Source organism: Polypterus senegalus, chromosome 13 (assembly GCF_016835505.1).
Source record: "Polypterus senegalus isolate Bchr_013 chromosome 13, ASM1683550v1, whole genome shotgun sequence".
Lineage (NCBI taxonomy): Eukaryota > Metazoa > Chordata > Cladistia > Polypteriformes > Polypteridae > Polypterus > Polypterus senegalus.
In genome coordinates this window covers 108472107-108493510 of record NC_053166.1, presented here as the reverse complement: position 1 = coordinate 108493510, position 21404 = coordinate 108472107, and the positions used below count along the sequence as shown (strand labels likewise).

The following is a 21404-nucleotide window of genomic DNA, read 5'->3' as shown; positions in this document are numbered from 1 at the left end:
TGCTATTCATGCCACTCATTTTTACTAATTTAATAGATTCCACCTGCTTTGCCTTTAAATGAAAGCAGTAAGATTAAATATTGGCATCTAGTTGGCATTCCTACTTTTGAAATGTAGTATTTTCTTAAATACATAGTTAGAAATCTAACATTCTCTCAAAGACTGTTGTACACCAGGCATTCTTTCCATTGTATGTTTTCAGCTAGAAACATTCATATCAACAGTACTCAAAGAAGCAGCTCTCGTGAAGTACAGCATCCCAGGTAACTCAAGCAGAATTTGCAGCAACGTTCTTCACGGTTATCCTTTGTAACCATAACTCTAAGATTTGCTTTTACAATGCTCAGGTTGTGTTGTTGAGCTCTTGGTTTGTTATGTGCACTTTGTTTTGTGATTGTAGTATATGACCTTCAGTTATCTGTAAGCTTGTGGAATGTGTTTTACTGTCAATGCCACGTGCACACGCACCAGTTGTTGCACTGCTATCATTTGGCCTGCGCAATGTACTTCATCAGCACAGCATGCACAAACAGCCATGTCTATGCCGGTGTGGCCACCTGATTTTCTATCAGCCCTGGCACTCCACCATACCACCAGTAGCTGTGAGAAGGAATCAAAGCCCAAATTCATGCCAGATATACCCAGCATGACCAATGTATAGGTCGTGTTACATGTGTCATGGCATACGTTCCCGATTGAGACCAAGATCAAGCAGCAAGACCAAGCAGTTTGTGAGTTTTTGTTTGACAATCCTTATTTCAGAAAAGAGAGAGAGAGATTAAATTTTTCAGCATTTCTTTGATAGCCAGCATCAATAATTGGATTCTAACTGAATATCCCTCATGATATAAAAACCTGCAGCTATTGTAACTATCCAAGAAAGCAGGCTTGAGACAACTGTAAGATTTAAAGTAGCATATCAATCAAACGTCCACTATCAGGTCCCTTATACAGGGCTGTGAGAAAAATAAAGCTTATCCCAGTACTAAAGTGCAGAAGAAAAAAATAAAACACACACACACACACACATACACAGAGTAGAAAGCCAGGGTATACCCAGTAAAAACCTACCACCATGCTAGATCATTTAAAGATAATGAGATTAGTGCAAACAACCTCTACCTTTTATTATATATAAAATGGGTATCAATGTGCTTCTGAAATGCAACCTTTTCCTTCCACTGGGAAGGGCACCAGAAAAGAGTGGAGTATATCAGAAAAATATTCTCTCTCTTAAAAGGAAGCGTGGTATCTTTTAGTGAAATGTCTCTAATGTCACACCAATACGTCTAAGCTATTATTCAACATCCTTTCTTCTAAGCAGTAACAATGCAAAGACATGAAAACAGGATTTATAGGTGGAGATATTATGCTTCTGATGTTATGTGTAACCGTTAAGGATTACTTTTTCCTTGCATAGCAACATGTCATACTACGAATTAAACAAACATATTGTAGGAGAAGGAAAACCAGCACTACTGGACTAGTGAAGAACTCCGATGGAGTCTGTTCTTCACTAGTCCAGCAGCAGAGTATGATACATCCATTAAAAAAATAACTGCAGGTGAGTTTCTCATTTAAGACACACAATTTAAAACTAGCATTATTGTAAACCCATAAAACAAATCTCTACAATTTTACTACTCTTTCAATTAAATGAAACAGACCTACTCAAGGTTTTAATTGTTTGGTTCACAGTCTTAAGAATATGCACCTTGCAATCTTAGTAACTCTGAAATGGTTAGAGCTAAAAGTATAACATTTATGTCAGCAATTACTCACATGTCTGTAATGTTAAGTTCCACAGGCTCCAGCTTGTTAATTAAGACATATGTGTGGTTTTTTGTATCTATCTCCACAAGTTTCATGCCAAACACCTGAAACAAAATTGAGTATTTTAATTATTTGAAAGTAGTAAGCAAGCAGCACACCTTCTCACCATATTCAAACACATGGCTAAGTTTAGTAAGTGCAGGTCAGTGTGCTCGATTGTGCCCGGTAATTTTAATAGATGGACATTTCCATATAAAAATATTTCTCCCACTAAATATATCATAATAAATATATCATCATCATTTTCACTACATTAAATTACATTTTATATATTATTTTATATTATATTATAAACTACATTATATTTCCACTGACAGACTGAGGAGATCGTTCCTCCCCCACACTATGCGACTCTTCAATTCCACCCGGGGGAGTAAATGCGAACATTTATTTTAATTCTTTTCATTTTTATTACTATTTAATTTAATATTGTTTCTTTGTATCAGTATACTGCTGCTGGATTATGTGAATTTCCCCTTGGGATTAATAAAGTATCTATCTATCTATCTAATCATGACAGTAGTAGTAGCATCTCATTAAATCTCAAATGTATAATGATACAAATAATAAAAATATGAAATGAACAACAATAAAAAATAACAATACTACTATACTAATGATGCCAAAACAGTATATAATTTCAAAAATGAGTCCTTTGTATGGTAAACCTTAAAGCACTGTGAAAGAAACAACTCAATGTTACAGTTGGGGCAATAACAGTTTTTCTTTTTGGATTTTCTTTCCAGATTTTTCAGTTTTTGAACAGCACACTGCACAGGTATGAGTTGGATTTGTTTTTTTTTTTTCTGTTGGAGGAATATAATTAATACAATTTCTCCCAATAAGACGCTCTGGATTGATCCGCGATGTGCTGGGTCGACCGTGTTTCTTTAACAGTAGTGTGGATAGTGGATGCGCAGCAACAATTTGTTCTACAATGTAAAGTTTGCATGAGATACAGCTTTTTGTTTGTATAAGACAAATTCATTCCAAATGCATTGTTCTACCAGATAACGAAATATCTTTTTGTAGTATTTCTTTTGTTGCCTCCGAACAACAGGATAGAACGTCAATTTTTAATCCGCACGATCTACGCCGCCCATCATGCTATTGTAGTCGACCACAGCACAAGGCTTCGTAACCTGCTTGTTGCCTTTGCCTGTACTGTGTCTGTAGCTGCATTATGTACAGTGCTAAATTGTCCATGATTACACAGGAACCCTGATCCAGCATAGCATCTATCAAAGTCAGCACCAACGATGTAGCAGCGCCGTACGTATTGTAATTCGGAGCAAATATTGTCTCTTTCCCTCTGTACAGAACTGAATTCCAAATGTATTCTGCTTTAGATTCACAAAGATTCTAAAATGTTATTCCCAAATCTTGCTGTACCATATCCATGACAGTCTTCCCTTATAAGCCACAAGACACATGGATGCTGACATCACTGTCTGGAATTTTGCTACAATGGCCTGGTATATCTCCCAAATTTTCTTCAGTTTGGGTGTTGGGTGGGTATTCTCATAAACTTCATTGTTGGTAAAGTGCAGATATTTCATAATTAGTGAAAACCTGCACTCAGACATAATTTCCCCAAAGAATGCCAGCACCGACAGCATTTTCAGAGCCTGAGTGATTCTTGGTTCTAACGCTTACGTAAGATGCATCTGTACAGTTGCCTGAGTGACACTCAGGACACCCTGAGCAAGACATTAGCAGATCTAAACACTAGCGTTGTAAATTGCTTGTGTACTAAAGTGTCTTTAGCTGCAGGTGGAGGTCCCATTTTACTTATGGTGCCAAGCACAGGTGTAATGCGATGCATCAGTCTATTAGTCAGCGAAAGCACTGTGAAGAAGTTGTCCGTTGTTACGGTTGTAGCAAAGCTACATAACTTGACAGTCGGGTTGGCCTCCTGGACCGTTTGTCACTTTATTATGTTGGCTGGAAGGGTGCTTGTAAATAGCCCTTCAGGCACCTTTGGTGACTTTCCAGTCTGGGAGGACCCCGCCTGGCAAGTATTCCAGCTGCCTGTTGCCGGCGTGAGGTTGCCATAACAACTGAGAGGGGCAAGGATGTTTCGGCGGGAATTTTTTTCTACTTAAGGGGAATGGCGGATCAAGGCAGGAGGAAAAAAGAATCAAGAAGGAAGAAAAAGGCTGAAGGCCTACGGAAGGAACTGAACTGCAGGATTTATTTTCCTTATAGGTGGATTAAGTACATTTTTCTTTTTTGACATTTCGGAGAACATTTTTTATTATTACTATTATTATTTTCTTGTGTTTATTGTCTACATCGAACCGGGGGATTCGGATTTGGGTGCTGGGGAGGGTGTCTGGGAAAGGGACCCACTAATGAGCACTCAGGCACCGGGCACGTAAATGTAAATAGTAAATGTTAATATATTTTCATTCCCACTTTCCTTTGCGTGAGATTTTTTTTTCCAGTTATATAAGGACGTGCATAGGGGACAAAAGGGGCCGAGGACCGAATATGGTAATGCTGCATTAACCTTCTATTATCGTCCACTTCCCTTTGGGTTGTGAAGTGTAGGAATCGCGTGCGTTTATTTTGCGGTTGCTACACGGTGGTCATTGCTGCTCTTGTGAAAAGAATGGAGATAAAACGGCATCAACTCAGAGAGGGAGAGGCAAGTTCATTGTACAATGTGAACGTCACTGACAGAATAAAACTGAATAAAATTTAAAGCACCAGCTTTTACAAGCAGCCAAAATTTAAGCTGGGTGTTAGACTCAAATCAAATGTATGTTTTTACTATAGTAATAATAATAGTAACTCACTAATAAAAACACAGAGTGCCAGGACTCCAACCCGTAACCTTTGGGTTATTAAGGCAGCAGTTCTTACCTTTGCACCATCCAAGAATATATATAAAATTTCTGTCGATTGACATTTGAACTTGGGTTTTTAACCCATTGACAGCAACACATAAATTGAATGAATTTTTTTTCTTTGGTTATATTCTTGAATAAAAATACACGTTTGGACTAAAGTCTTCACACATTATACACTTCACATCATTATTAGTATAACATGGAAAAAGTTTCAAGATCCTGCAACCCTAACAAAAATTTTAAATAACAATTGTTAGGACATAAACTAAGAGGCATAACGATTGTCGCTGTTGGGAAGAAAAGTGAAAACAATGAAAAAAGTATGGGAAACATAATGAAGAAAAATTTAAAAATATTCTTCAAAGCCAACTTGCATATGCAGATGGTGTCTTCAGTTAAATATTTATTCTTCCATTCTTCCTAGAGGCCCAGTTGTCTGCAGCTTTCCTATAATCAAAGTCCCCGGGATCTGGGCTGGGCTGAGACAAGCTGACTAAGATGGGAGTAGACTCACACCTGGTGGCATGGATTGTGGACTATCTTACAGACAGACCTCAATATGTGCGTCTTGGGAACTGCAGGTCTGACATTGTGTTCAGCAACACAGGGGCGCCGCAGGGGACTGTACAGTAATCCCTCCTCGATCGCGGGGGTTGCATTCCAGACCCCCCCACGATAGGTGAAAATCCACGAAGTAGAAACCATATGTTTGTATGGTTATTTTTTATATATTTTAAGCCCTTATAAACTCTCCCACACTGTTTATAAATATTCCCCGCAGAGTTATACAGCATAATCCCTTCGTATTCTCTTAGATATTAGGTAAGATTCATTGAAATGATGTATATAAACACACTGTTTATATACAGTAAAACCTAAATATTATTTTAAAGATATTGAGTGTCTCCGATATCACGTTATAGCCATTACAATAGACAGGCCGCCAGCAATAAATACGTACAATGCAAGAAAAATAGTATACAGTAAATGTGTGTACAGTGACACTAAACGTACGTACATGTACTAAGTACTGCAAGTAGAAAATTAATTATGGTTACTCACCAACAATGACACGAAGACTTGTCCGATAACAAGGAGTTTAATTTTACTGCACAACAAATGAGAGCGTTACAGCTCTTCCAAAGAAGCCACTTCAGGCAACTGTGTAGCACTGCCGTTGTTCTTCTTCAATCCAAATCCCTAAAGCAGATTCCATCCAGACTACTGCCTTATTACATCCACTTACAACTCGTTTTGCACCCTGGTTAAAAGGACACTGCGGCCGTAGATCTTATATTCCTTTCCTACTTTTTAAATAAAAAGAATCGTAGCCTTCGACAAATCCAAAACGTTTACCTTTTCGGCAATCGTTAACATCTTCTGTTTGCGCTTGGGCACGGCCCCTGAAGCAGTAGCAGATAATTTTGGAGCCATAATGAAGGGCTTGACTATGCACAAAGATAAACACAAAAGAGCAGAACTCTTTACACAGCGAAACACGTTGATGCTGAATGAGCGAGACGAGACTTCCTGGTTAACACTGCATTCAGCACGCAGGAACTTAACTGCGTGCTCTGATTGGTTAGCTTCTCAGTCATCCGCCAATAGCGTCCCTTGTATGAAATCAACTGGGCAAACCAACTGAGGAAGCATGTACAGGAAGTAAAAAGGCACATTGTCTGCAGAACTTGCGAAGCAGCGAAAAATCTGTGTTATATATTTAATTATGCTTTCATATAAACTGCTCAAAAAAATTAAAGGAACACTTTGAAAACACATCAGATCTCAATGGGAAAAAGAAATCCTCCTGGATATCTATACTGATATAGACTGGGTAATGTGTTAGGAACGAAAGGGTGCCACATCATTTGATGGAAATGAAAATGATCAACCTACAGAGCCCTGAATTCAAAGACGCCCCAAAAATCAGAGTGAAAAGAAAAAATTATGTGGCAGGCTAGTCCATTTTGCCAAAATTTAATTGCAGCAACTCAAAATTGTACGCAGCACTTTGTATGGCCCCTGTGTTCTTGTATACATGCCTGACAACATCGGTGCATGCTTCTAATGAGATGACAGATGGGGTTGTGGGGGATCTCCTCCCAGATCTGGACCAGGGCATCACTGAGCTCCTGGACAGTCTGAGGTGCAACCTGGTGGCATTGGATGGACCAAAACATAATGTCCCAGAGGTGTTCTATTGGATTTAGGTCAGGAAAGTGTGGTGGCCAGTCAATGGTATCAATTTCTTCATCCTCCAGGAACTGCCTGCATACTCTCACCACATGAGGCCAGGAATCGTCGTGCACCAGGAGCCACTGTACCAGCATAGGGTCTGACAATGGGTCCAAGGATTTCATCCTGATACCTAATGGCAGCCAAGGTGCCTTTGTCAAGCCTGTAGCGGTCTGTGTGACCCTCCATGGATATGCCTCCCCAGACAATCATTAACCCACCACCAAACTGCTCATGCTGAATGATGTTACAGGCAGCATAATGTTCTCCATGGCTTCTCCAGACCCTTTCACTTCTGTCACGTGCTCAGGGTGAACCTGCTCTCATCTGTAAAAAGCACAGCGCACCAGTGGTGCATCTGCCAATTCTGGTATTCTATGGCGAATGCCAATCGAGCTGCATGCTGCTGGGCAGTGAGCTCAGGGCCCATTAGAGGACATGGGGCCCTTGGGTCACCCTCATGAAGTCTTTCTGGTTGTTTGGTCAGAGACATTCACACCAGTGGCCTGCTGGAGGTCATTTTGTAGGGCTCTGGCAGTGCTCATCCTGTTCCTCCTTGCCCAAAGGAGCAGATACTGGTCCTGCTGATGGGTTATGGACCTTCTATGGCCCTCTCCAGCTCTCCTAGAGTAACTGCTTGTCTCCTAGAATCTCCTCCATGCCCTTGAGACTGTGCAGGGAGACACAGCAAACCTTCTGGCAATGACACGTATTGATGTGCCATCCTGGAGAAGTTGGACTACCTGTGCAACCTCTGTAGGGTCCAGGTATCGCCTCATGCTACCAGTAGTGACACTGACTGTAGCCAAATGCAAAACTAGTGAAGAAACAGTCACAAAAGATGAGGAGGGAAAAATGTCAGTGGCCTCCACCTGTTAAACCATTCCTGTTTTGGGGTCATCTCATTGTTGCCCCTCTAGTGCATCTGTTGTTAATTTCATTAACACCACAGCAGCTGAAACTGATTAACAACCCCATCTGCTACTTAACTGACCAGATTAATATCCCATAAGTTTCATTGACTTTATGCTATACTCGGATTAAAAAGTGTTCCTTTAATTCTTTTGAGCAGTATAAAATCCGCGAAAGAGTGAAGCCGCGAAAGTCGAAGCACAATATAGCGAGGGATTACTGTACTTTCTCCGGTCCTGTTCAATCTACTGTATAGACATCAGACTTCCAATATGACTCGGAGTCCTGTCACGTGCAAAAGTTCGCTGATGACACTGCTATTGTGGGCTGCATCAGGAGTGGGCAGGAGGAGTACAGGAAGCTAATCAAAGACTTTGTTAAATGGTGCGACTCAAACCACTTACATCTTAACACCAGCAAAACCAAGGAGCTGGTGGTGGATTTTAGGAGGCCCAGGCCCCTCATGGACCCCGTGATCAGAGGTGACTGTGTGCAGAGGGTGCAGACCTATAAATATCTGGGAGTGCAGCTGGATGACAAATTGGACTGGACTGCCAATACTGATGCTCTATGTAAGAAAGGTCAGAGTAGACTATACATTCTGAGAAGGTTGGCATCCAACATCTGCAGTAAGATGCTGCAGATGTTCTACCAGATGGTTGTGGCGAGTGCCCTCTTCTACGCGGTGGTGTGCTGGGGTGGCAGCATAAAGATGAAAGACGCCTCACGCCTGGACAAACTTGTTAAGAAGGCAGGCTCTACTGTAGGAGTAAAGTTGGACAGTTTAACATCTGTGGCAGAGCGACGGGTATTAAGCAAACTCCTGTCAATCATGAATAATCCACTGCATCCACTGAACAGTGTCATCTCCAGGCAGAGGAGTAGCTTCAGTGACAGACTTTTGTCACTGTCCTGCTCCACTGACAGACTCAGGAGATCGTTCCTCCCCCACACTATGCAACTCTTCAATTCCACCCGGGGGAGTAAATGCTAACATTACTCAAAGTTATTGTCTGCTTTTTTTATTTTTATTTTCATATTTATTAATATTTAATTTAATATTGTTTCTTTGTATCAGTATACTGCTGCTGGATTATGTGAATTTCCCCTTGGGATTAATAAAGTATCTATCTAATCTAATCCTTCAACTATGATGTCATTTCGTTCAGTGGCCTCTCTTTCCAGCGCAGCTATGGCACTCATCATACACTGTCGTAGGGACTGAACTGCAGAGTCATGGGACAGCAATCAAGTGTCACTGGCCATTTTCAGCCTAATCTGGGGAATGTTCAGAATATTTTGAATTTCCGTTAAACCGGCCATCCTAACTGAAGAATTTTGGAAAAAATAGAACAGCCGCCTTAAGATGTAAGTTCTGTTAAATAAGGTACAGCAGCTGCTGCTTGGGCACTTGCAAGGGCCAATCGCTGGTTTATACAGTGGAAGTTGACCAAGAGTCCAGATGTTTTTTCTTTAAGCAGTTTTGCCACACCTGTTTCCTAATCATAACAGCCACTCCATCTGACCCTAGTCCAACCAGATAAGCAGTTTTCAAGCCTAGAGTGTCCATAGTCTCAATCAGCGTGTTGGTTATAGTCTTCGCTTTGCCATCAATCATATTGCGGGTTGATACAAAACTACTTCTGACCTCTTTAGTGACCTGGCAAACATTTAATGTAAATAATTGTTTTACAAATGAGATGTCTCTGGTTTCATCGGACAGAATACTGAAAAAAAATTTGTGTGTATATTTTTCAGTAGGTTAGATTTTATTTCTGATGCTAAGACATCCAGCAGCTCTTGCATTATTCTTTCAGAGGTATAATGTGCATTGTTACCAGCACTGAGATGTTGTAAAAATGAACAACCCATTTCTTTACAGTGTTCCAACAGCTTTTCAAACATTGTATGTGGCAACTCATTTTTTGCCAACGAGTGCATAGATCTTAAAGTTCCCACAAAGGCATCTCCCTGTAAGTTATTTAACACAGATACAGATCTTTCAATTTGACCCATTCCAGTTTGCTCTAGCACACGCTTTCCTAAAAGATCAGCAGAAGACTCAAGCAGGTTGTATGTTTTCTTCTCTATCTGACTACTAGGACTTGATGCCTGATTTCTCTTTAAATAAACTTAACTAATAATTAAAGTTTAATGTCTCAATGAAGCCTGCCTTGCTTATCAAAATCTTCTGCCCCAGTGATGAATGCAACAGCAAGCTGTGCTTGTTTAAGTGATTCATTATTTGTTTAGCTCTTTCAAATGTAGGGATGGGGAAACCAAAGGATAAAGATAACCTGGCAGAAGAACCTCCTGTATGCTGTTAAGAGTAATTAAAGTTCACTTTGACTTTGATATTGTCATCTCAACCATATACAAGTATACAGAAAGACGAAATTGCGAAGCTCAGGATCCATAGAGTAATAACATGACATGCAAATAATAAATTAAAAATACAATTAAAATTTAAATTTAAAATTAAAACACAAACAAGACATTATGCAAAGACAAGACAGAGAAATAGCAGCAATACTGATGTGTAGTTAACAATATGAACATTGATGCAATGTATTTGCAATCTAGATACAGTTGTGCTTAAAAGTTTGTGAACCCTTTAGAATTTTCTATATTTCTACATAAATATGACCTAAATCCATCATCAGATTTTCACTCAGGTCCCAAAGATAGATAAAGAGAAACCAGTTAAACAAATGGGACAAAAATATTATACTTGCTCATTTATTTACTGAGGAAAATGATCGAATATCACATATTAGTGAGTGGCAAAAGTATGTGAACCTTTGCTTTTAGTATCTGGTGTGACCCCCCTTTGCAGCAATAACTGCAACTAAATGTTTCCGGTAACTTTTGATCATTCCTGCACACCAGCTTGGAGGAATTTTAGCCCATTCCTCCATACAGAACAGCTTCAACTCTGGGATGTTGGTGGGTTTCCTCACATTAACTGTTCGTTTCAGGTCCTTCCACAACATTCTGATTGGATTAGGGTCAGGACTTTGACTTGGCCATTCCAAAACATTAACTTTATTCTTCTTTAAACATTCTTTGGTAGAACAACTTGTGTGCTTAGGGTCGTTGACTTGCTGCATGACCCACCTTCTCTTAAGGTTAAGTTCATGGACAGATATCCTGACATTTTCCTTTAGAATTCTCTGATATAATACAGAATTCATTGTTCTACCAATGACGACAAGCCATCCTGGCCCAGATGCAGCAAAACAGGCCCAAACCATGATACGCGTACCACCACCATGTTTCACAGATGGGATAAGGTTCTTATGCTGGAATGTAGCGTTTTCCTTTCTCCAAACATAACGCTTTTCATTTAAACCAAATAGTTCTATTTTGGTCTCATCTGTCCACAAAACATTCTTCCAATTCCATTCTAGCCTTCTGGTTTGTCCACGTGATCTTTAGCAAACTGCAGACGAGCAGCAATGTCTTTTTGGAGAGCAGTGGCTTTCTCCTTGCAACACTGCCATACACACCATTGTTGTTCAGTGTTATCCTGATGGTGGACTCATGCACATGAACATTAGCCAATGTGAGAGAGGCCTTCAGTCGCTTAGAAGTCACCATGGGGTTCTTTGTGACCTCGCCGACTATTACACGCCTTGCTCTTGAACTGATCTTTGTTGGTGGACCACTCCTGGGGAGGGTAACAATGGTCTTGAATTTCCTCCATTTGTACACAATCTGTCCGACTGTGGATTGGTGGAGTCCAAACTCTTTAGAGATGGTTTTGTAACCTTTTCCAGCCTGATGAGCATCAACAACTCTTTTTCTGAGGTCCTCAGAAATTTCCTTTGTTCGTGCCATGGTACACTTCCACAATCATGTGTTGTGAAGAGCAGACTTTGATAGATCCCTGTTCTTTAAATAACACAGGGTACCCACTCACACCTGATTGTCATCCCATTGATTGAAAACACCGGACTCTAATTTCACCTTCAAACTAACTGCTAATCCTCTGTCTCCTCACTGGATATTTTGGCGCAGTTTCTTCGGAAATCGAGCAGGATTTGCCGCATGTAAATGTATGTCTGCGTACTACTATCACTTAAATCTACTTCTTTTCTTATACTAGTTGATAAAGACGAACAAAGATTAACACTAACTACTGCAGACTCGGGAGCACTGTAAGCCGCAGCCTGCATGGGCGCCACCATGTTCAGCCTTATACAGCACTTTCAGGTTTAACGATGAGGGAGTCGAAGGACATAAGCATCTCTCTGGCTCCTGTTAAGGTATTGAAGCTTAGGTAGCCAGCTTTGACCATATTACTAAAAGATTTGTTTTGTACAACCCATTCAAAAGGAAACAATTATGTAAAAAGAAAACACCACATGTGCATCCAAGCAGAAGTGAAGCTCTTGAAGTGGCTCTTGGTCTTTGCTGAGGTAGTCTGAAAATGTAAACCTTTCACAGGTAGCAATGTGATTGTCCTGACAGGAGTGTTATTCATGAATGAGTTGACTGCTGGCCCTTCCTAAGGTATAGATGCTGAGGTTAGCCTGCCTAGACACTTGCAGTCTATGATGAGAAACTGTCACAAACGTAAGTACTGAGAAGTGTATGCATAAATCAAAGCTAATAATTTAGGCTTTTCCACCAATATAACAAGAACCTTACAAGTTAAAGTATTTTGTGTGGAAAAATTTACACAATAAAACAATCAAGTTAAATCTGTATAGAAAACAGATTCTGAAGCCTGATGAAACAAAGCTATTGTTATTTGTGTAAGCATATGAATAATATATCCTATACACTTAACTAAAGAAAAAAGGATTAAAAGAACTTCTTACCTGCCCAAGAGTACGATCCACCCGTTTTAAAATCTCACTGTAAATTGTCTTATATTCTTTAAGGACATGCTTTACAATATCTAAAATAAAGGAACAACCACAATGTCAAAGAAATATAATAGGCACAGTAAAAAAATCTACTCTCAAATTAGTTTCAAAAAAGCAAATCAAGACATAAAAATTTTCAAAATGTTCATCAATAAAATGAACAGTTTTAAACATCACACTTCTAAAAAGCTATACAGGTGACCGTTCTATATGTACCAAGTCACAAACAGGGGGGGATTCTCAACAGATGTCACTAGCCTCAATTTACCTGGGAGCAGGTTTACTATAAGGTGGCTGTTTATGTGCAGGGTTATCTTTACACATTTCCTTGCTTATTTTTTTTTTTGTCATTTTTATGTATTATTCATTTTATTTCTGTGTTTAAGGAATATGTACAGCTGTGCATCGAGGCTAAGCCAGGTAGCCTCCTTAGCGTTACATTTTTCTGCGAAAAAACCAAGTAAAAAGCGTTGCATTTTTCAGCTTCAAAAATGACATTTATTAAATATGATCTTTCTACTGTAAAACTTGCAAAACGCTAAAAGTACAAAGTGTGCAAAGTATAATAATGATACAAATAATAATGCTAATACTGTATGTACTGTCAAAATGTGTTTGTGTGGTATATCTTGAAGCATGGTGAAATACACAATCCATCGTCACAATCAGAATAATATTAGTTAGATTACTTGTGGATTTTCTTTCCAGGCTGATCTGCTTTTGACCAGCACACTGCACACGTGTGATTGACACAAATGTCACTTTCGGATTCATCAGAATCACTGTCGCCTTCACTGTCCATTTCAATTTCACTGCCTGAAGACAGATTCATTCAGGCCTGACGCGTACACATGACACACCTATATCATTTCCTGAGCAATGCTGATGCCACTTTTACAGCTCAAGTAATCCTTGGGTCTAACACTTGTGCGAGAGGAGTCTATACAGCCCGGGAGATGTTTAGGACTAACACTTTAAGCACTGTTTTACAACCCAAGTGACGCTCGGATCTAATGCTAAGAAGGTTCTGCCTTTAAAGTAATTATTCTTTATTGTGCTCTTTGGCAAAAGGAAAGGGTACTTACTGTAAAGTAGAATGATGTTAGACATACTTATGATATATTTTATATAAAAAGCATGGTTAAATCTACAGGTAAAGGACTGTACTATAGGAAGTGGGTACATACAGAAAATATATTAGTAAAGATGGGTAGCAAAGACTTAAGGGACCTTTTTCAGTTCAAAATATGGTTTTGATTTCCTCTCCCACCTCCTCTTATTTCTGCTTGTACACATTAACGTAAAGGAAAACAACCCTTGATGACTGGGTGAAATAACAATACTCTCTACTCAAAAATACCAAGATATCCCCAAGAAGATTTTTGGGGCCAACTTCAGAAAGGGTTAACAGCTAGATTCCAAAGTAACTTCTTTGATATGGAACACTAAAAGGGGGCAAGGTGCTGAATACTAAACTAATTAATGCCTTTAACATTCTCAAGTAACAATTTTTATGAGTTTCACATATGCATACAGGCATAATGAATGTCCTGGCTTCCCTTTTCTTTTTGAGCACGTCACTTTCCATGCACAGAAAATCATGGTTTTACGTTAGTTCAAATCAGACAAAAAGGAAATGCTTTAAAATGAGGATCTAGAGCCGACACCTATTGACAACGCCATTGAATGAATGAAACATAAAAGAAAAAGATCCGCCCATCATGACTGCTTCGTGCAGAAGCTCACTTTGGTATCTCAGGCAACTCTGAGAATTTCAGCAATACCCACCTGCTTAGCCGGGTGAAGCGTGTAGCAAACCTTTTCCACCTTAACAGTACAGCTAGCCACGTGCTTAAAGAGAACCAATGTTTATTGGACTTGCCAACACACATACTTGTGATTGATGCAGTCACACAAAAGAAACATTCACTGGAAATGCTAGAATGGTTTTTGGAACCAAACCAGTCATCTGAGAAGCTCTGCACACTGTATAGGTAGTAAGGTTGCTCCCATTGTGGCTGGCATGCAGCGAGATTGTCTGCAAAACAGTTGCTATTAATGTAGCAAAATGCCATAGTCACGAACGAATCTGATGCCCTGGATGTTCAGCTTTCACAAGAGAAAACTATGTAAATCAAATCCATGGATGCAGAGGTTATGACTGTCTTTCAAAAGTTGTTAATGATAACGTACATCTACCATAACATATTGCAAATCTGTCATGCAAACAGAACAGCACTTCAAGATAAAGAGTTATAACAAAAAGAGGACAGATGCACATATTTATGTAGCCTATTCAGTTCTTTTATAAAACCCATTTGGGATGTACCAATACAGAGTGCAGCCACTGGACTATGTTCCGATGTAATTGTTTTTTTTAATTTAAAGAACACAAGCAAAATAAAGTCACATATAATCTAAGCTTTTGCTCTCATTACCTGTGACATAAATGCTATTGAAATGGAAGAGTAGGTTTATTATTGTGCAAAGAAAAGTGAAAACAGTAAACGTTTGCTGGCTATGGTAAAACTGATTCTAGCTAAACTTAGAAAACCTTCTTTTAATATTGCCATTGTGCACAATCCGTATACAATATATAATATAAATAAAACCTAAAAACAAATAAGGCTTATCCATTGTTTGAAATCAGGAGGTTCCTCAACTGCACCTACTGTAAATCCACTTGTGTGTGCATCAAATCTGGTGTCTTTTGTCCAACTCCGTTACTCAAAATGCTGGTGTCTTTTGTCCAACTCCGTTACTCAAAATGTTGGTGTCTAATCTGCTCCAATCGGCATAATTTCTGCCGAAGTTATCTCCATTATCTGCTGATCTGATCTATTACATGATTAATCTGTCGGGCTCCAATACAAATATAGATTTCACATAAATACACTTATTTACAATTTTGAGACCCCACAGTTAATTACAATCTTTGGGTTTTACTATGCCAGGAATTACCACACCACACTGAAATCCTTGTTTTTTCTTCAGGTTACACTATGCTATGGAAAATAAATATTAAGAATTTCTCAGTAGTTAACTCACCAGCTCTTTTGATTGGCATTTTCTTCTGGTCTTTAATGAGAATGAACTGCAATACTTCAGCCATCTTAATAAGCAGAAAAACAAATAAATAAATAAAGATGAGATCAAACAAAAAGGATAAAAAGGAGACATTGATGCACACCAGATAAACATGGAAGTGATCCAAAAAGAAAATAAATAACAGTTCTACAAAAGTTAAAAACGAACACTAACTTTTCTGCAAACCATATTTCCCCCCTGAAATAACAACTGGAAAGTAATTTACCTTACGGTCTACTTGCGCCACAGTGAGTCTTGCAAGACTCTGCTGAACCTGAGATGTGCTTGGCTCTGTCAGAGAAACATCCTCCTCATCACTGTCAACAGCTTCATTTCTTGCTACCTGGGACAGCTATAAAATATATATAGTATTAAGAAAGTGCCTCTTGGGATTTGGGGCAAAGTGCTTCTAGGCCACTCTTGGTGAAAAACAATATACAGGACACAGACTTGAAAGCTATTAAAATAAAATCTTAAGAGATTTTTTTTTGATTTTTACCAAAACAAAGCTGTAACAATACACTGCCGTTTTTACATAAGAGAGAAACTCATTTAAGAACTTTAAAAGCATAAAAACATTTCAACATTAATCCAATGTCTAATTCTTTCATGTTCTAAGAAACTCAGAGTAAATTGGCAGATTACAAAAATGATTTTTTTCAGCATTTGATTTTCTAAGTTTTATGACAATTAAGCTGTAGTCCTGAGTCCGTGAGGTATTCCAACAGTTGCTATGAACTTCCTGTAAATAAAGAGCAGCAAGGCAAACTTTACCAAAGAGAGGGAAGACTGGAATACTAGGCCTTACATTAAAGAAACTGGAGTCATGAACTGAGAAAAAGAAATCAGAGTAGTCATCCTGTGCAATTAGGCAAACTGCAAGAAAAACTACTTTCATGAATTCACACCTTTTCATTTTGTCCTTTGAATTAAAACAGACACTGCTTGAGTTTGGGTAGTGAGCGAGCTTGTATTAAGAACAGCAGCTCACCTTTCAATAAGAAAAATAAGAGATGAAGGATTTAATCAAATTGCGGCTTAGTAAAAAAAAAAAAAGATTGTCTATTTTACATATAAACTTCTAAAGCAGGTTAGCCTTGTAGGTTATTCATAAGATATTTATCAAGATTTCTGGGTTTTAAGGGTCTGAACTATGTGTATTATTTGCTTGTGTGTCATACATTATAAATTTTGTTAAGAAACAAGTACTATAAAATTAAAATGGCAATCCATGTTTATAATTGCACCTCAAGAATTAGGAATGTCTTAACTGGTACCCTGTTAAATAACACACACATAAAATACAGTAAATGCATATTCTAATGGCAAAAAAGTTCAAGTAATGATTAAAAATGACTCATTACTAGAAGTGCATGTATATTTACATTTAAGAAATGTTTAATGAGCGATATGATTTAATGAATCAATGTAAAACAATGTTATTTGTTAGACAAATGGTGAAAATTACTTTTTTTTTTTTAACATCAAGCTTTGTTTCAAAGAAGTACATTACAGAAGAAATTAAACAACAAGACAACTTGTAATAATGAGAAACATTTTATTTTCTTTTATACCTTCTGTATTATGAATATTTCTCTATATATTATCAGTTAAAAATTTCTTTTTTCTTTTTTTTTTTTTAACTCTTTACAGTCTGCCCCCATTTCAAATAGCAGCCAGAGCACTCCGACATGGAGCTTATTTTTCAAAAAAAAAAAAAAACAACAAACTATGAGAAATCATCATAACAGTGTGCTTTACATAAAGTTGAATAGTTTGCCATCAAAATGACATATTGCACCTATAAGGTATAATTTCAGACAGGGTTGATTTAATCTGATGGTCTTTATCTAGTAAACATAAATGAGGAGTGTTAAAGCTTTCAAATGCTACCAATAATTCTTACCCATGCCTCATGGTTCACAACTTAAGAACATATGAATATGACCGATTCAAAGTCTGCCTTAGCTTGTTACCTCTATATATACACACACACAGATATATATTTATTTACATTTATGTACAGTGTGTGTGTGCGCATGTGTAATATATGTGTACAGTATGTATGTGTATAAATGTTACACTCAAACTGTTTTGCACAGTCACACAAAAAACTATTTTGAATTGTAAATACTTGTAGTGTGTTCTTTATAACAGTTTTTGTAATTGGATGGTTTTGCACAACTGTTTGTAATACAGTTTTGTTTTTTTTTTTTACTCTTGATCAAGTTTGCAGTATATTGTTTTCTCTTCTCTGGACATTACTTTTATTATTTCAAATATTAATGAACCTATGCTATTATAAGGGAAATTATAAATTGTGATGGTGGTATATTTCAGAAAAAAAAATCATTTTAGAATTTTGCAATTTTTCTGCACTATAATTTAGGCACACAGTAGAATTTTTTTTAATTTTTTTACTGCTTCAAAACTTTACAAATTACTTGCTGGCATTTCATGTCTTTTTTTTCTAGTTGTTCATATCTATCTGGACATATATTCGGTGGTGCCTTTGTGTTTGGAAGTATATTACAACACTAAATGACAAGTAGTATTCAAATTGCGTTTTTTTTGGCAAAAACTTAGTTTGGGGTTTGCAACTATAGTGCTGTAATTTCTAGTACCAGCATAGTCCCTTCACCAGAGGTATAAATTCTCAAACAGCAATTCTTGGCCTTCATTTGGAAATCAAGTACTTGTACTTTCAGTAAAGAATGTTCATAATGTAGGCTGGGCTATATATTTAAATGCTTAACTCTCTTTTGTTGATTTCATTATACTTTGCCCTTTCTCTGTGCAGTCCCCCCATTGTATCTTAATAATGACAACTTAAAATGAGCAGAGCAGACACCCAGGCAAACAACACTGAATAATCAAAGGCTGCAGCTACTTTAGAGTCAGACCCACTAATTAGTAAATGGATTAAACAATTAGAACACCTAGAAAAGTAGAATGAAAATCAAGATGAAAATACTGTTAAAAAGAAAAAAAATACATTATTCCTATATAACTGCTTGGTACATTTTAATATATATATTTTTAGCAAACTTAGTTTGCTAATTAATATATTGTTCCTTAAACACAGAACTTGGGAAATATCAGTTCACTTAATTAGCCCAGGAGTTCAATTAAAACAGAAGCTGGTCGGAACAAAAACCTGCAGCGACAGGGGGTCCCCAGGACCGACATTGAGAACCCCTGTTCTAAGCCTTTCTTTTGTGACCTGTTTTTGCTGCTAATTAAACTTCTATTGAATTAATTTTATTGATTTGCTCTTGAAGACTCAGACCCCTCAATGTTTTTTGTCCTTAATTAGCAGCCAAACAATAATGAGATACAAAATGAGCCAAACAGGACCAGTAAACTGTGACCATCATACAATATCTGAAAATAAAGAAAGTTGAAGGTCTCAGGTGTGCTGATCTGCTCTTAGAAAAGAGAAAATCCACAATTTCAGAAATGTCTACTATTGCATAATGAGAGCAGCAACAAGCCATGGAATTAAAGAACGGGTTTAATTAACAACAAGACTTAGTGCCTCATTAACCAACTGGTTGGAGTGAAAATGGTTGGAGTTTGAGGCCCTGACTTAGTTGGTCTTCTGTTGGCTCCCTCACTTCACATTTCACTTCTGTTTGGGTGCCATTTAAGGAAAGAAATGAAGAAATTCAGAGGAACAATGAAGAAATTCAGGGAAACATTTCTTAAAAACCAAGTCAATTAAAATTAATTAAAAAGAAGTTAATTAGCAGCACAAAGAGATCACTAATTAAGAAAAGGGTTAGAATGAAAACCTGCAGCCACTGCGGTCCTCCAGGACCGGAGTTAGGCACCCCCGATGTAGGCATTTATTAAACACAGTAAAAGCTGAAAAAAAAATCCTGTGTTTTTTACTACTTGAAAACAAGAATGGACATTAGCTGTGGATATTTCATAACCATTTTTTTTGGTTATTGCCGATACACTATGCATTACTTAAATGGTAGGGAATGGTGGAGTGACTATTACTAAATTACAAGTGCATTAATTAAAATGTTTTTTTTCTCTTATCCTAACTGCGAAAAATCACTATCATAAAACCTTTATTTACTAAACCCTGGTGTGGAGCACTAGGAAATGCATCTATAAGAGACCACAAAGGTATGGCACCAATCACACATTTCAGAGGTGTTTAAATGGTAAATAATTATTGCTTTAAAAACGTGTAATCGAAATTATTTTTGTGAGCTTTACTATAATAACATATTTTGTAACTGCACCACACCTATCAAAGCTGTAGGCGCTTTTACGCGATTTCACCAACATTTTATTTGTTTAAATTAAATACAAACCAGGTACTGAAAACATGACTGTCCACTATGATCTGGCCATATTCTTTGCTATAAAGTATGCATTAGGCATGCTTATTTTAATCATCTGGAGAATTTTCTGCCTACTATAGGTGTCATTTTTAGTGTGGGTGTTGGGGGTTTGTACAACTTTGAAACTAAAATATTTACATACCCGATTAGATGGGGCCTGCGACTTCTGGCTTGAAGTTCTCTTCTTTTGGGACATGTCCAAACTACGTATAAAAAACATAATGAATTAAAAACACACACACAACTTTGCTAAATTTTAAGTTTACGAATAATACATTAATCGATACCACGTTGGAACAATGGAACTGTTTAATTCAAGAAACCGGCAACGGAAGAATTAACAACAGAATCTGTATCCAGCATTTCTGATCCGCCCGGGTAAATTATACAATGCAATTTACTAATAATCGTCTTGTTAAAAAGAAAGACAAACATGGCAAAAACATTCTGGCACTGAAGCCCATGATGAAACATTCATATTTTGCGGTCTACCAAAACATTTAATCGGAATACAATTAGTACCTCCAAAAATTCGTTACACTCTGAATACAAAATAGTTGAAACATTGATGGCGTTTATCATTTTACCTAACTCACGTTTGTAAATGATGTTACAGTCCTGGAAAAAAAACAACAATCTTGCCTCTATTACTTCACAGCGGATCGCCACTCGCTTTATAATTACAGCTTTTCGCATAAAAAAATCGGAAATACAAAAGTACATCAAAGACACAGCACTCCATACATCACTGATTCCTCATTTTGAATGAACCCCCCGACGTAAAGGTAAAAACACGCCAATTACGTCTAAATACCACAGATATGAAGCGCGTGCATAGGCTAGATTGTGCTTGTCTGTTTTAAACCCTAGTGGCAGCCATCTTAGTAAGGTTAAGCAGTGTCCATTTACGATAAATTTACGGAAGTGTATTAGGGCAATGGGGAGGAAATAAAATACGGACCAGAGAATAAAAAATAAAGTGTATGTCGAGGAAAAAAAGTCGACATGTCTACTTTATTATCCACATTTCCACTTATTTCAAGATTAAAGTCGACATTTCCATTTTAGTCTCTTCGCTGATTCATTGCAGGCTGAATACGAGCACACACATACACTAGGGTCAAATTAGCATAACAAACCCCACATCTTACATGACTTACAGGAATCTGAAGTACGTCGAGTAAACCCACCAGAAAAACATGCAAACGCAAGGCAGGGAACACATGGGACATCATTGTTGCGAAGCA

At 37.8% G+C, this 21404-nt stretch overlaps 1 protein-coding gene across 4 annotated transcripts in view; it reads right to left on the bottom strand.

The window, feature by feature from the left end:
- ndnl2 (necdin-like 2) overlaps window positions 1–21023 on the bottom strand; it is a 92990-nt gene extending 71967 nt beyond the window's left edge. Inside the window, exons 1-6 of one of the 4 annotated variants that reach the window (XM_039775300.1) lie at window positions 20800–21023; window positions 20300–20360; window positions 16023–16148; window positions 15758–15821; window positions 12662–12741; window positions 1783–1877 (exon numbers count right to left, since the gene is read on the bottom strand). In XM_039775300.1, coding sequence (XP_039631234.1) covers window positions 1783–1877; window positions 12662–12741; window positions 15758–15821; window positions 16023–16148; window positions 20300–20353 — 419 coding nt within the window. In that variant the 5' untranslated portion in view covers window positions 20354–20360; window positions 20800–21023. Of the gene's footprint in view, window positions 1–1782; window positions 1878–12661; window positions 12742–15757; window positions 15822–16022; window positions 16149–20299; window positions 20361–20744 lie in introns of all 4 variants that reach the window. The other 3 variants (XM_039775299.1, XM_039775297.1, XM_039775301.1) reach the window with 3 other exon arrangements.
- Window positions 21024–21404: the final 381 nt, after the last annotated feature.